Source organism: Ahaetulla prasina, chromosome 11 (genome assembly GCF_028640845.1).
Source record: "Ahaetulla prasina isolate Xishuangbanna chromosome 11, ASM2864084v1, whole genome shotgun sequence".
NCBI classification, from domain to species: domain Eukaryota; kingdom Metazoa; phylum Chordata; class Lepidosauria; order Squamata; family Colubridae; genus Ahaetulla; species Ahaetulla prasina.
The window spans coordinates 15,269,112-15,285,488 of NC_080549.1; the positions used below are offsets into that span (position 1 = coordinate 15,269,112).

General features: G+C 42.4%; 1 protein-coding gene across 1 annotated transcript in view; it reads right to left on the reverse strand.

The window, feature by feature from the left end:
* The window catches only part of DACH2 (dachshund family transcription factor 2), a 371,548-nt gene that overhangs the window by 12,161 nt on the left and 343,010 nt on the right, over window positions 1-16,377 (reverse strand). The window contains exon 9 of the mRNA XM_058154632.1: window positions 4,140-4,285. Within this exon, the coding sequence (XP_058010615.1) occupies window positions 4,140-4,285 (146 nt within the window). The remainder of the gene's footprint in view (window positions 1-4,139; window positions 4,286-16,377) is intronic.

The window sequence follows — 16,377 nt, forward strand, 5'->3', positions numbered from 1 at the left end:
ATTTAAACATTATAATGTTCTCCATTTTCTTCTTAATATAATAATAATACATTTTAACATTAAATATCCTTATTCTCATTATATATATATGTATATATATATATATATATATATATATATATTGTTTTGTTTACATTTATACCCCGCCCTTCTCCGAAGACTCAGGGCGGCTTACAGTGTATAAGGCAATAGTCTCATTCTATTTGTATATTTTTACAAAGTCAACTTATTGCCCCCCCAACAATCTGGGTCCTCATTTTACCTACCTTATAAAGGATGGAAGGCTGAGTCAACCTTGGGCCGGGCTCGAACCTGCAGTAATTGCAGGCTACTGTGTTCTTAATAACAGGCTTTACCAGCGTGAGCTAAACCGGCCCTATATATACACACTAACAATTTCCTTTTTATTTACATCTTTATCTTAATGTATTTTTACTTTCTCTTTAATCTTCTTCATTTCCAAACTCCTTTTTTTCTCTCCATATCACATTATTATTATTATTATTATTATTATTATTATTATTATTATTATTATTATTATTATTATTATTATTATTTATTCAATTTTTATACCGCCCTTCTCCCGAAGGACTCAGGGCGGTGTACAGCCAAGATAAAACAAAACGATACAAAAATATACAATTAAAATACAAATTAAAAAACTTATTATATAGTTGGCCTAAAAACTTTAAAAATATAAAACTAAAAACCCCATTAAAATTAGTAATAAATTTAAAACCAATAAAATTTAGGCCAGCCCCGCGCGAATAAATAGATGTGTTTTCAATTCGCAGCGGAAGGTCCGAAGGTCAGGTATTTGGCGTAAACCCGGGGGAAGTTCGTTCCAGAGGGTGGGAGCCCCCACAGAGAAGGATCTTCCCCTGGGGGCCACCAGCCGACATTGCTTGGCGGACGGCACCCTGAGAAGTCCCTCTCTGTGAGAGCGCACGGGTCGGTGGGAGGCATGAGGTAGCAGTAGGCGGTCCCGTAAGTACCCAGGCCCTAAGCCATGGAGCGCTTTAAAGGTAGTAACCAAAACCTTAAAGTGCACCCGAAAGGCCACAGGTAGCCAGTGCAGTCTGCGCAGGAGCGGTGTTACACGGGAGCTACGCGAAGCTCCCTCTATCATTCAGTTTGTTCTTTCTCCTTAATTACTAATGTTAATCTGTTCATTTCTGCACATTCTAATCTTTTCCTTATCACTTTCTCATCAACGGGAATCTCTTCACCTTTCCAATGTTGTGCAAATACAATTCTAGCTGCAGTCAATACATGAATAATCAAATATACATTCTCTTTATTATACATTTCAGATAAAATTCCTAGCAAAAATATTTCTGGCTTCAATTCAGTACGTTGCTGTATCATCTCTTCCAACCGTGACTTGATTTTTGTCCACTACTTTTTTGCTTCTCCACATGTCTACCACATGTCTACCACATAGGGGCCTCTTGTGGCTCAGACTGCTAAGACAGTCTGTTATTAATACAGCTGCTTGCAATTACTGCAGGTTCAAGTCCCACCAGGCCCAAGGTTGACTCAGCCTTCCATCCTTTATAAGGTAGGTAAAATGAGGACCCAGATTGTTGGGGGCAATAAAAGTTGACTTTGTATATAATATACAAATGGATGAGACTATTGCTTAACACAATGTAAGCCACCCTGAGTCTTCAGAGAAGGGTGGGATATAAATTCAAATAAAAAATAATAATAATAATAAAAAAATATGGTAGTATGATCCAGGTATTTGGTGGCATTTCCAACATTTAGCTGATTTGTCCTTAAACGTTTTCGCCAAACTCGCCGGTGGTAAATGCCACCTGTAAAACATCTTGTATAAATTCTCTTTATATGCAGTTGACGTCGTTAATTTGTAATTCCTGTCCCACAATTCCTGCCATTTATCTAATTCTATCGTGTGGCCAAAGATTTTTGCCCGCGCTATCATTGACTCTTGTCCTTGTTCCTCTTCCAATTTTATACCCAATAAGTAGCTAAACAATTTCTTTATTAGTTTTACTTCTGTTCCTGTTAAATTTTTATCTAACTCCGTTAATTCTTTGTAAAATCCCTGTCTTTTAACATCTTTTTCATATGTACATTGTATCTGCACATATGAATACCAGGTTATATCAATCCCTTGCTCACTCATTTCTTCTTTCGTTTAAAGTTCCCCTTCCTCTTTCAAAATATCTTTAACACGCTGCCACCTTCTTGGGTGTGGGAAACTAGGAGGGGGGATTTAGTAGAGGGAATGTAGTTAGACAAAATAGCATTCTTCTTTTCGGTCAAGGTCAGGATAGTCCTGCATCTGGAGAAGGAGTGGTTGGAGTGATATCTCGGGATGGGACGGATGGCGATTGGACCATGTGATGGACTGATGGGTGCAGGAGATGGATTTGGGGTTTTTTGATTTACTGAGGGAAAACCCGGAATTCTCAGATTTGGGTTTTCCCAGATGTGCCAGTGTACCTACTCTAATAAATGGGAACTTTGATATATATATATATATATATATATATATATATATATATATATATATATATATATATGTAGGTCTTTGATTGTTCGGGTTTTCTCCCGTATAAAATTGGAAGTGTCTTGGCGACGTTTCGACGAAGTCTCATTCGTCATCTTCAGGCTTCAGCTTCATGCTTCTGAAATATATATTTCCCCTGCTTTTCATTCTGGCCCATCCCTTGGTTGATTTTATAGCTGAAAAAGGAAACTATCACCTGCTAGGATGACAGGGAATCAGAGCAAGTAGCCCTTTTCATATTTAGTCTCTCCATCAAACACAGCCTAGCATAGCCATTCGCTCGTGTTCCAGGAAACACACACAGTGTATAATATATGTCTTTTTCTCCTGTGGAGTGTCAAGAGTAGCTGGTTTTGTACTCTATACCAAAGTTGAATTCTGTCAACCTTTTTTGTGGTAGACCTGGTCAGAAAACAGGAAAGTGGAATACAAGAATGCTATTTCATTGTTATTGAGTGTAATTACAGAATTCTGTAAGCCTCTCAGAGCTTCTTTCTGCTCCTTGCTACCACCTCTTACAATACTAGATAACACAGTATCAACAGTAGAGACGTTGAAATTTCTAGGTTCTATCGTATCTCAAGACTTAAAATGGACACCTAACATCAAAAACGTCATCAAGAAATCACAACAAAGAATGTTCTTTCTGTGCCAACTCAGAAAGCTCAAACTGCCCAAAGAGCTGCTGTTCCAGTTTTACAGATAAAATATTGAGTCTGTCATCTGTACCTCCATAACTGTCTGGTTTGGTTCTGCAACCCAACAAGACAGACACAGACTTCAGAGGATAGTTAGAACTGCAGAAAAAACAATGGCTACCAACCTGCCTTCCATTGGGGACCTGTATCCTGCACGAGTCAAAAAAAGGGCTGTGAAAATATTTACAGACCCCTCACATCCTGGACATAAACTGTTTCAACTCCTACCCTCAAAACAACTCTATAGAGCACTGCACACCAGAACAACTAGACGCAAGGACAGTTTGTTCCCCAAACACCATCACTCTGCTAAACAAATAATTCCCTCAACACTGTCAAACTATTCATTAAGTCTGCCTTACGATTACTTCTCAGCGTTCTTCTCAGCATCCCTATCACCCATCTCCTCCCACTTATGACTGCATGACTGTAACGTTGTTTGCTTGTATCCTTACAGTTTATATTGATATTGTTTCCTAGTATGATTTGATTGCTTATTTGTACCCTACGACTATCATTAAGTGTTGCACCTTAAGATTCTTGACGAATATATCTTGTCTTTTTATGTGCAATGAGAGCTTATGGACCAAAGACAAATTCCTTGTGTGTCCAATCACACTTGGCCAATAAAAAAATTCTATTCTATTCTATTCTATTCTATTCTACTCTACTCCATTCCATTATTCTCTTCCCTTCCCTTCCCTTCCCTTCCCTTCCCTTCCCTTCCCTTCCCTTATCCTATCCTATCCTATCCTATCCTATCCTATCCTATCCTATCCTATCCTATCCTATCCTATCCTATCCTATCCCATCCCATTCTATTCTTCTAAACACAGCTAATTCTCTCTCTCCTTTATGGATTTACAGATAGTGTTAAGAGAATAATCACAGGATTTCCTCACCTGAATATTGGTTAATAGAGTTTCCACTGAAGACAGCCCATCAGCAAAGAGGAACGGTGCTGGAAATCCAGGGGGCAAAGTCTGCCCGGCCAGTTGGACCTTTTCTAGGGTTGGTTTGAGTACTGGGATGGCGATCTGGACTTCTTCTGTTAAGACAAGAGACACAAAAGGGGTTATAAGCGATTTGGTCACTTGAGGAACACCAAGCGAGGATGGAGATTGGGATTAAGATGGTGAGACTGACACCAGAGAGCCACTGGCAGTAGTGGTTTTCACTTACCTTCGCTACTGGTTCGGAACTGTGAGTGGGTGCGCACGCTTGCTTTGCTCACACGCACGCAACGCTTCTGTGCATGTGCAGAGCGTCCGTGATGATGTTTGGGTGGGTGGACGGAGCCTCCTGCCACTGCTACCAGTTCAACCGAACCGGTATGAACCAGTATAAACCCACCACTGGGCACTGGGTCTTATCTTGCTTCAGCCCCCAGTCACTCTTTCAACTCAACCTAACTAGGGGGCTGTTCCTTGGGAGGAAAAAATAGAAGAGAGGGGTATACCTTGAATGCCTGAGTGAAAGCTCGGGATATAAATTGAAAGAAGGAATGATGAATTCAGGTCAACATTTAAGACTTGGAAAAAACTAAGAAGACTATCAGGGTTTGTTGCAGCACACAGAAGCAGACTGTTAAGCAGGATTCAAATGTCTTTATACACATAACAACACATAAGGCACGCAGTACTCTTGTAGGTTTTTCCACGTTGTAGAGAAGAGAAATAGGAAGTAGAAATACAGCACAAAATGGAAGCACAAAATGGAGAAGGCCAAAAAAAAATAAAAAATGGAGGCGGCAAAATGGAGGAGGGCAAAATGGAGAAGAGAGAAGCTAATGCCCTCAGGCTTATATACACAACAGTTAAGCCACACCCAGGCTCCAAACTGTCTCTTATGGCCCCATGCAACAAATACTATGTTTCAGTTACCAAACAGCCCTCATTGGCTGACCTGCTGCTATGCCCTATTCCAGGGGTGGCTGAGGAATTCTGGGAGTTGAAGTCCACAAGTCTTAAAGTTAGCAAGGTTGGAGACCCCTGCCCTAGTCCAATTCATGAATATACTCTGACAAAGACTTTTGCCCCAATTCCAATATTCTGTCTTCCCGGTGGCTCATCAGACCCTTAAATGATGCCTGCATAGAAACCAAAAAGTCACAATGGTTTTCCTGATTGCGTTCCCAATAATGATTCTGCAGAAATCCAAAGACTCGATTTATCGCATGTGGTATGTCAAGTTTCTCCTGCAATTTCCACCCCGCCAACCAGTTCTCGTCCAATTAGACAGAAGAGGATTTGACTGCCAAAATTTCTTTCAAAGGAAGTGAGAATTTGAGGTGGAATGCAGAGTCCTTGCACTTATTCCTGTGACGAAGTAAGTCAACCATCTGTGCAAATGGCCAATCTTTTCGTTATACAATCGCCACATTGGGTGATTTGTAGCTCCGTCAGCTTCGATTGTTTAATTAAATCCGGAGACACGAGGAAGCAGCTCCTCCAGAGAGGGTTTTCATTTTTTCCAGCTGACGAAGGGTAGGTCGCAGAGAAGTTCAGAGTAATGGGAAAAAATGTGACAAAGAAAACAAGGGTAATCGTAATTGTCTTTGCCACTCCTACGGTAAACTGAGCTAGGAAAAACAAACAGCCATCAAGAGGAATTAGAAACAAATCCTCAAATGTCCCAAGAATAAACAAGAACATTTTATTACAAGGTAAAAAGTCTTTTTGCCAAGTGCCAAGCACCCAAGATCCCAATCATACGAGTACAGGGGTGCTGGGACAGACAGAAGTTCAAGGACCAGTCAAAATACCATGTCTTCAGTGCCACCATAACATCGAACAGTTGCTGTATGAGCAGTCATTAAACAAGGACTACCTGTATGCAGAGGTACATGATCTCCAGTACAGGTAAAGGAGTTTATCCTCTGAAACTGCCTCTAGTGCCAGGTTTGTAGTCCTTCCTTCCCCTCCTCTTTCTTTCTTTCTTTTCTTTCTTTCTTTCTTTCTTTCTTTCTTTCTTTCTTTCTTTCTTTCTTTCTTTCTTTCTTTCTTTCTTTCTTTCTTTCTTTCTTTCTTTCTTTCTTTCTTTCTTTCTTTCTTTCTTTCTTTCTTTCTTTCTGTCTTTCTTTCTTTCTTTCTTTCTCCGAACCACCCGCCGCCATCGCTCCCGGATCGGCTGATCCGGGAGCATTTCACCCCTGAGAGAAACTGAAATTAGTACTGACCTCTAAAGTCGGTTACAACTAGCAGAGTAAAACCTGGAGAAACTCTTGTATCTTTATTGGAGATAATGTACCTCTGCATACAGATAGTCCTCATTTAATGACTTCTCATACAGCAACTATTCTGCAATCATGTGGCCAATATGATATCACAACGCAGTGTAGAGTGTACGGCAAAGCATGGAATGCTCTTATTTTCTCACCAAAGTGGTACCTATTTATTTACTTGCAGTTGTATTGCTTTCAAACTGCTAGGTGGGCAGGAGCTGAGGCAGGAATGGGAGCTCACCCCATCACAGGCTGTCAGGACTTGAAGCGGTGGAGCACAGCCCTTCTCCGTTGTCTTTTAAGCCCCTGAGTCAACATGCCTCACACATTATCTCCACTGGAGCCCTATATTTTCTTTATTTAATTATTTGATTTATATAACCATCCACCTGAAATCCTAAATTCACTAGAATTCCATTGGTTCATGCCTTTTGAGCAACACAGCTAAGCAGTACCTTTCTATCAAGAAATTCCAACAATTTTTAAATGATTAATAATAGTCAAAATATGTTTTTTAAATGGTGCGAGAAGTGAAAAGGATGTTAAGACACCATGCAAATGACCTCCAGGGTACAATTTGACAATGTGGGAAATAAAACTACAAGCTAGAGTGACCCTTCAGCATCTTTTGGAGTCTTGGACAGCGAGTAAAATTAAATGAACTGAGGATCCAAGATAGATGTTTTGCAAAGTCTTCTCTTAGATCATTGGGACCAAAGCAATTGCTGAAGCAGATCAGACTCTCACACCCATTTTGGAAACCTTCCAAAAACATTTAATTCAAACACTTGAAACTTCACTCCATACATCCTTTGGTGGGGTCTGTCTTAACCTGATTTAAGAGGAAACCATGAAATTATGTGAGTTGGTTTTTGCCTTTAAATGACTAGGCTATAAAATATACACCGAGCAAGTGATAATGCTTCTTATGAACGTGGAAGCTCTAAAGACGTCCTCAATGGTTTGTAGCCACATTGTAAATAAGAGACGGAGAAACCACAACTCTCCAGATAGTTGTTGGTTTCAGCTCTCAGCATTTCTCATTACTGGCCATGCTAGCAGGGGTTGCTGGTACTTGTAGTTCCATATTATTTTTTAAGATTTATCAAAAATATAAGCTAGTCTATGTTCTGAGCACCATTGTTTAGGAAGTGTACTACGTTCAGCCTACATTACAGGTAAAGGTTCCGCTCGCACATATGTGCTAGTCATTCCCAATTCTAGGGGGTGGTGCTCATCTCTGTTTCAAAACCAAAGAGCCAGCGCTGTCCGAAGACGTCTCCGTGGTCATGTGGCTGGCATGACTCAACACCAAAGGCGCACAGAATGCTGTTACCTTCCCGACAAAGGTGGTCCCTATTTTTTCTACTTGCATTTTTTACGTGCTTTCGAACTGCTAGGTTGGCAGAAGCTGGGACAAGTAATGGGAACTCATCCCGTTACGCGGCACTAGGGATTCGAATCGCCGAACTGCCGACCTTTCGATCGACAAGCTCGGCGTCTTAGCCACTGAGCCACCGCATCCTACATTACAGTAGACTATTTTGTGTTGCTAAGATTACGCTTCTTGTAATATCACTACAGTTAATATTTCAGATAAAGGTTTAACCATTCTGTTTTGCCTGACCTCCCAATTATTATTATCTCTCTTTTTTTTAAAAAAAAAAATTAATCTTACTTCACATCTTTTTGAAAACTAATCTTAACAACACACATTCTTCCCTTATTAGGCTATAATTATGTGTGTGTTGTTACTTAGATATTTCATGCAAATAATTTAAAAAAATGGATACTGTTTTAACTGCTTTGCCCTAAAACAGCAAGATAGTAAGGTAAATCTAAGAAAAGAGAGGAAGGGAAGAGGAAGAGAGAGAGAGGGAAGGAGGAAGAGGGAGAGAGAGATAGGGAGGGAGAGAGAGAGGGAGGGAGGGAGAGAGAGGGAGGGGGAGAGAGCGAAAGAGGAAGAGAGGGAAGGAGAGGGAGGGAGAGGGAAGGAGGGAGAGGGAGGGAGAGGGTAGGGGAGAGAGAGAAAGGGGGGGGAGTTTGTAAGAAATGGATTTAGAGCAGCACACTGTCTTAAAACAACCTGGCAATCCCGAGCAAGGAGAAAGCAACGCCACGAAAATGGACCACGCAAAAATTCATACCGGCTGGCGGCAGGCGCAGAGTCAATGGCTGGTAACGTGAAGGTAGGGCAGATTGAAGTTCCAAAGTAGCATTAGTCTTCTTTAAAGAGATAGACACGGCTAAATTAGGTGCCAGTGGCTGCAGTGAGGATCAAATGCAAACAGAAGTCATATTTCACCCCAGCTAGTCAGCAGCAGGAAAATAAATAGAAATGTAACAGCCACGCAGGCCATGATTCATTTTGATAATCTGGCCCAAGAGAGAGGAGAGGAGGGAGGAGGGAGGGAGAGAGGGAGAGAGGGAGGGAGAGGGAAGGAGGGAGAGAGAAAGAGGGAGGGAGAGGGAGGGTGGGAGAGAGAGAGAGAAAGGGGGGGAGTTTGTAAGAAATGGATTTAGAGCAGCACACTGTCTTAAAACAACCTGGCAATCCCGAGCAAGGAGAAAGCAACGCCACGAAAATGGACCACGCAAAAATTCATACCGGCTGGCGGCAGGCGCAGAGTCAATGGCTGGTAACGTGAAGGTAGGGCAGATTGAAGTTCCAAAGTAGCATTAGTCTTCTTTAAAGAGATAGACACGGCTAAATTAGGTGCCAGTGGCTGCAGTGAGGATCAAATGCAAACAGAAGTCATATTTCACCCCAGCTAGTCAGCAGCAGGAAAATAAATAGAAATGTAACAGCCACGCAGGCCATGATTCATTTTGATAATCTGGCCCAAGAGAGAGCCGGGGAGACAGCCTCCGGATCCGAGCTCTTGACCGAAAAGACAAATAGGACGCCAAGGGTGGGGATACGGTGACAGCCTGGCAGAGGTCACATCGATTTCTGAGAGCCATTTTCACAGCGATGAGATAACCCCCTACTCCATTTGGCCTACTGCTCATATCCTACCTGTCCCACCCCCCCAACCATAAATTTCCAAGCCCAGGGCTTGTGGGGGTGGGGGGGCGGAGGGGGCAATAAAGAAGAAGAGTCCTACTTACGACTTCTCACGATTAAGATTTTGTGCTAAGCAAACACGCTTTGCCTGGCCAAGGTCACATTGCATGTTGAAGTCCGTAACAGCCACGAAGGACTCTGTGTGTGTGTGTGTGTGTGTGTGTGTTTGTGTGTGTGTGTGTGAGAGAGAAGTGTATTACATTTTAGCCTCTGCGAGTGGGAAGGGAGCGGAAGGAAACGCAGAAGTCTTGTCAAACGATTCATCATTTTGTTGCCCCTCTGATTGAAATCGCATCCTGAGAAGATGAACGAGCTGAGCGTCAGAAATCTATTTCAATCTCGAAATAGGTCTTCACGTCTGAATGGTGACTCCCTTTGGGGCTGCTACCATCTGCAGGAGTGTGAGCGTCGGTTATCTGTTCGAGGCGGCTCCAAATCCCGTCTAAATCCCGTATGTCCCATCCAGTTCAATGACGCTGACTCTCCAGGAAAGGGGATTTAAGATTGCAATGCAAAGTGTCTTTGCCTTTCTGAATAGAGATCAATGGGGCTGATGAGTGCATTTAAATATCAACATAACAGGTACTGGGCAGGTGCATGAGAGAGAGAGGGAGGGAGAGGGGGAGAGAGGAAGAGAGGGGGATGGGGGAGAGCAGGAGAGAGAGAGAGGAAGAGGGGGATGGGGGAGAGGAGAGAGAGGAGGAAGAGGGGAGGGAATGAGAAAGGGAGTGAGGGGAGGGAGAGAGAGAGAGAGAGAGGGAGAGAGAGAGGGAGAGAGGGACAGAGGAGGAAGAGGGAGGGAGAGGGAGAGGAGAGAGAGAGGGAGGGAGGGAGATAGAGGGGGAGGAGAGAGAGAGGAGACAGCGGGAGGAAGAGGGAGGAAGAGAGGGAGGGAGAGAGGGGAGGAGAGAGAGAGGGACCGAGGGGAGGGAGAGAGGGGGAGGAAGAGAGGAGGAGGAAGAGGGGGGAGGGAGGGAGAGGGAGGGACACGGGGAGGGTAAGAGAGAGACGGAGCGAGGGGGAGTGAGAGAGAAAGGGAGTGAGGGGAGGGAGAGGGAGGGAGAGAGAGGGAGAGGGAGGGAGGGAGAGAGACTTCAGATATACGTAGAGCATGAGGGATCCTTGGTGCTCTCTGAGCTTGCTTGTTTGCTTGAGGATGTTTCGTTACCCAAACAGTCACTGATGTTACCTCGTTTGGGTCATGAAACATCTGCAAGAAAACCACCAAGCTTAGAGAACAACAAGGACCCCTCATATCAACCCTACCAAACTATTATCCTTTATTAGTAATACACAGAATGTGGCAAGGATTCCAAACCGATGATGCATTTGACCCCACCTCCCTCAGTCTGGTTGTCTCCTACATCACAAGTTACTTTGACAAGCTTTGCTAAAACCTGGTCCTTCTCTAGGTGTCGGGACTAAAACTTCCCCAACACCTAGCCCACATGGCCCAAGAATGAGAATTCTGGGTGCTGCGTGTCCAATGTTATCTGCAAGGTGTGAGGTTGGGAAACGTGAAAACCACACAGATCGACTCATGTCAAAAGGGTTTCATTTTAAAGAACGGCGTCTATTTTTTTTTTAGAAAACGGCAAGGCCACGCTACAAAATTATGCCAAAGGAGAACTATTCATGTAGAATGTAAAATGACAATTTACATGCCGAATGTGCTCCAACCCTCGTTAACGATGACTAGATAATTTATACAGTCATGACATTTACCTCCGTGTGGATTAATATCACTGAAAATTGTATCTATTTATATAAATGGGCACAATAAAAATCTGATGCCATAGCACACTGTCAACAGATTTCTTTCAGTTTTAAGTATAGTTTGGTGTGGGTGAAGACCCACATTCTAAGGAGCGGGAATTGTGGAGGTGCCTCAGAAAAGATTTGAGATGGTGAGTAACTAAGAGCAGTATGGACAGAGAATCAAATTAATCCAAGTTGGGATCTCATAACTTCTTATCCCTTCTCAGGCCAGCAAGCTTTTCTAATTATCACAACTGGCGTCATTATTGTCTTCTCCTATTGGATTATCTTTCTCACTTCTTCGGTAATTTAGTCAAATATGCTTTTAAAAAATAGACAATAGCTTGTCTGCTGAGGAATATCAGGAAATCAGCAATTCTCCAAGTGCAGCTGAATTACCTGGAGTTGATGAAGAAAGAATACATGGAATTTTCCGACTGCAAAGCGTGTTCTCTACCATTGAGTAGTTCTTTTCCCGATTTTATGGGGAGACAATAAAGAAACTTGATGTTGATCTTTAATTCTTTAATTCTGAGAGGAGGGGACGGTGTGCCCTGGGGCTCTGGGGTGAATGCCGAAATTCCTGCTGTTTTGGGGGTTCTCAATGAACCATAGCTGTCCTGGAGGGACAGTGAAGAAAGAAGGCACTGGCCAGCACGAACAGGGAAGTTGCAAATTCCCTACAGCACTGGCATCCAGCCTTCGACCCAACGACAGGAAAGGCAGCCATTAGAAGCTGCCAAAGTTGGGGACGGACACACAAGAAGATTGTGCAGGAGGCGAGATCAGAACAGAGTACTGTTACCAGGTCAGCAATTGGCCTACTTGCAGGTAAGAAGAAAAAAACTTTTAAAGCTCAAAAACTCTCCGATTTAGCGGATAATTGGCATGCGGAAACTTGGAGTGAGAAGAAGCAAACAACAAAGAGGATTTACAAGACAAAAGCCCTAAAAGATACAACATCCCATCTGGATTTAAAAGTGGTTTTGGAAGAAATTGTAAATGTTGGAAGGAGAAGAAGACTGAGAGGAAACATCTTTCGCTAACGAAAAGATTTAATAGAGGATTTATGACCGACATTTTGTTGCTGGAGAAGATCTTTAATTCTTTAATTAATTTAATTTAAATTAATTTAATTTAAATTTAAAGATTTAATTTAAATTTAAAGATTTAAATTAAGGTAAAAATTCAATCTGGCTCAAATAGCAATAACACTTAACAGCCCTCTCTAAGCAGTTCAACATGTTGTTCCCAACAATCTGGGTCTTCATTTTACTGACCTCGGAAGGATGGAAGGCTGAATCAACCTTGAGCCCATCAGGATCAAACTGCCAAACCGCTGGCAGTTAGCAGAATTAGCCTGCAATACTGCATTCTAACCACTGCGCCACCACGGTTGCCCAAATATTTGTGAATGCAACTTATTTTATTGTACTGTTAAAACTGGTAGATGACCTGAAGCCAATGACTCCTGATTGCTTCATGGATACAACCTCCTTGACAACAATATGGAAGTCAATAAAGGAGAATATTTGTAGCTCAGGGTTGCAATGAGGAGTCCTTGGTGCTCTCTGAGCTTCGTAGTTTTCTTGCAGACGTTTCATCACCCAAACTGAGTAACATCATCAGTGCTAGTGGTGAAACCTCTGCAAGGAAACCACCTAAGCTCAGAGAGCCCCAAGAACTCCTAGTATGGAAGTCATTTGCTGTTCTTTTCTTCAGGGCTGTTTTTCAAATTCCCAGTCTAGCCTATAATATTCCTTGATGGTGTGGCATCCAAATGCTAGCCAGATCCAACCAATGCAGTGGTGGGTTGCAGAGATGGGTTTCAGCAGGTTCTGACCAGTTCTGGAGAACCGGCAGTGGAAATTTTGAGTAGTTCGGTGAACCGGTAGTAAAAATTCTGACTGGCCCCGCCCCCATCTATTCTCTGCCTCCCGAGCCCCAGCTGATTGGGAGGAAACGGGAATTTTGCAGTAACCTTCCCCTGGAGTGGGATGGGAATAGAAACTTTATAGTATCCTTCCCCTGCCACTCCCACCAAGCCATGTCCACCAAACCATGCCACTCCCACCAAACCACAACCATAGAACCGGTAGTAAACATTTTTGAAACCCATCAGTGGTGGGTTGCTACTGGTTTGCCCGCTCCGGAGTAAACCGGTAGCAGCGGCGGCAGGAGGCTCCGCCCACCCGCTCATCTCTGCACATGCGCAGAAGCGTCACGCGTGTGTGTGTGTGCCCACAAGCGAACCGGTAGCGAACGAAATTGAAACCTACTAGTGAACCAACCCTTCTTATTGCCTGATTTCAAATAAAGATGACCAAGTATTGTTCCCCGGTTGATTAAAGTAATACATATCAAATAATAGCAGCAAGACAAAAAAATACAAGAAGTAATATTTCGGTAGCAGTTCAGCAGTAGAGGTTAAGGACTTTTTTTTATTTTTTTAAATCATTCGGTACACAAAGTTCTAAATATGCAAATCAAAATTCGGTTCAAATAGCAAATCCTTCAGCATCACCTGAGTAAACGTGCTTTGGAGTCAACTACTCCTAATCAACTGGACACTTTTAATCTACTGGAAATCCAATTAACACAGGGCTGTGGGCTGTTGTCATTCTACCAGCTGGAAAGGAAGATCACTGCCCTGCTGTGAATCCTTTGCCACATGACTCACCCTCCCTTCTGATCAAATTTCATAAGTGAAACTTAAAATAAATAATAGATGCAGCAGCATCTGTGTACTTGTAGAAACCAATTTCCAGATTACTCAAGGAAGCCATTCTAGAAAGTCGGCTTTCTGAGGAATCCCTCGTGGGAAGAGCTTCATGTGTTGTCCTAACCCATGGTTTGCTTAAGTAGTTTGTTCAATAAATCACAATTAGTTGGGATCATATATCATCTTAGTCCAGACTGTACTACGCTAAAATCAAAGAAGCTGCACATTTTCATGAATGCATTAATTGGCCCAGTCTGGACTCTAGAAGGTGCTGCTAAGCTTAGCTTAGAAACAACTAACAGGTAAACCAACATGGCTCAAAATGGCAGAGGTTCCTATATTCTTTTTAGATTCTAACCTTCACAAATTTATTTGTGTGTTTTAGTCAAACCTGAATAATGTACCTTCTAACATGAAGATAGGTTGGATGAACCTCCCTTTTGTAACATGTATGCTATGTCTTTTCTTTTATGTACACTGAGAGCATATGCACCAAGATAAATTCCTTGTGTGTCCAATCACACTTGGCCAATTAAAAAATAATCCTATTCTATTCTAAAATTCTAATAGTATTACTGGGTTGCAATATTCTAGGTCTGTCAGTTCTGAACAGATGACGATTAAATGTGAGTCAAGGATTGGAAGGTTTTTTTCTTAATCTCTATGCTGACTTCCAGCAGTTGTCTGAATTTTTGCAGCTCATGGGATATTTACTGAAGAAATTACAATAAAAATCTGCATTTGCAATAATTATTGATACATATTTAATAAAAAAAATAACTGAACGTCCAACCTCTAATCTGAGGTACTTACAATAACAAACAATTCGAAACATCAGGAAACTCAATGGTAGACCACCTGTTTTGCATTCCTTTGTATATCAGAGAGCATGTGATGGAAAACATCTTCCTATTTTACACCTTGGAAAATTGCTGATGGTCAACATTAGTGGAAATTGGCTGATTTGATATGAACAAACTTGTAGCTTGTTGAATAAACCACCATTTAGTTAACCATAGGTCAATGTTAGAATAGAATAGAATAGAATAGAATAGAATAGAATAGAATAGAATAGAATAGAATAACAGAGTTGGAAGGGACCTTGGAGGTCTTCTAGTCCAACCTCCTGCCCAGGCAGGAAACCCTACACCACTTCAGACAAATGATTATCCAACAACATCTTAAAAACTTCCAGTGTTGGAGCATTCACAACTTCTGGAGGCAAGTTGTTCCACTGATTCATTGTTCTCACTGTCAGGAAATTTCTCCTTAGTTCTAGGTTGCTTCTCTCCTTGATTCGTTTCCACCCATTGCTTCTTGTCCTGCCCTCAGGTGCTTTGGAGAATAGCTTGACTCCCTCTTCTTTGTGGCAGCTCCTGAGAAATTGGAACCCTGCTATCATGTCTCACCTAGTCCTTCTTTTCATTAAACTAGACATACCCAGTTCCTGCAACCGTTCTTCATACATTTTGTGTGAACTGATCTTCAAAGGCTGGGTTTACACAATGTGCTGAGCCAAAGTCAAACATGAAGGTTTTGTCAAGTGTGAAGAATCAGGCCCACACATTAAGTTCCAGTTAAACTGATGTATTGCTCTTGCCTGTACACAATAATCTAGTCAACTAATGGTCAACACTAAACTGGCACTAGATAATAGTCAACGGAATTCAAGAACAGCAATAGCACTTAGACTTATATATCACTTCACAGTATTTTACAGCCCTCTCTAAGCAGTTTACAGAGTCAGCATATTGCCCCCCAACAATCTGGGTCCTCATTTTACTCACCTCGCAAGGATGGAAGGCTGAGTCAAACCATTCAGAATCGAACTCCTGGTGGTGAGCAGTGAGTTAGCCTGCCCTACTGTATTTTTACCACTACGGCTCTTATATAGCAATAGCACTTAGACTTATATACCGCTTCATAGTGCTTTACATCCCTCTCTAAGCGGTTTACAGAGTCAGCCTCTTGCCCCCAACAATCTGAGTCCTCATTTTACCCACCTTGGAAGGATGGAAGGCTGAGTCAACTTTGAGCCGGTGAGACCTGATGTCAGGCCTGGAAACCATACTAGGCCGTAGGTTTCCAGACGCTGCCACATTTCTCCCCTGAGGGGAAGAAGGGGGGTTGATGGGTATGGTAACATTCTTCAAGCGGTCAAGGTCGGATTGTGTTCGCATCTGCAGAAGGAATGGCAAGAAGAGGTTTCGAATAAAGTGGAAGAACGTTGGACCATGTGACCGGCAAAGGGGTTAGGGGGGTGGGACTCTTGGGGTTTGTATAACTGGGGAAAGAATCCGGAAGTTTCAGTTTTGGAATTTCACTCATCGTGTGCCAGTTTCCTTATGCTAGTAAAGAACTTTGAAAGAC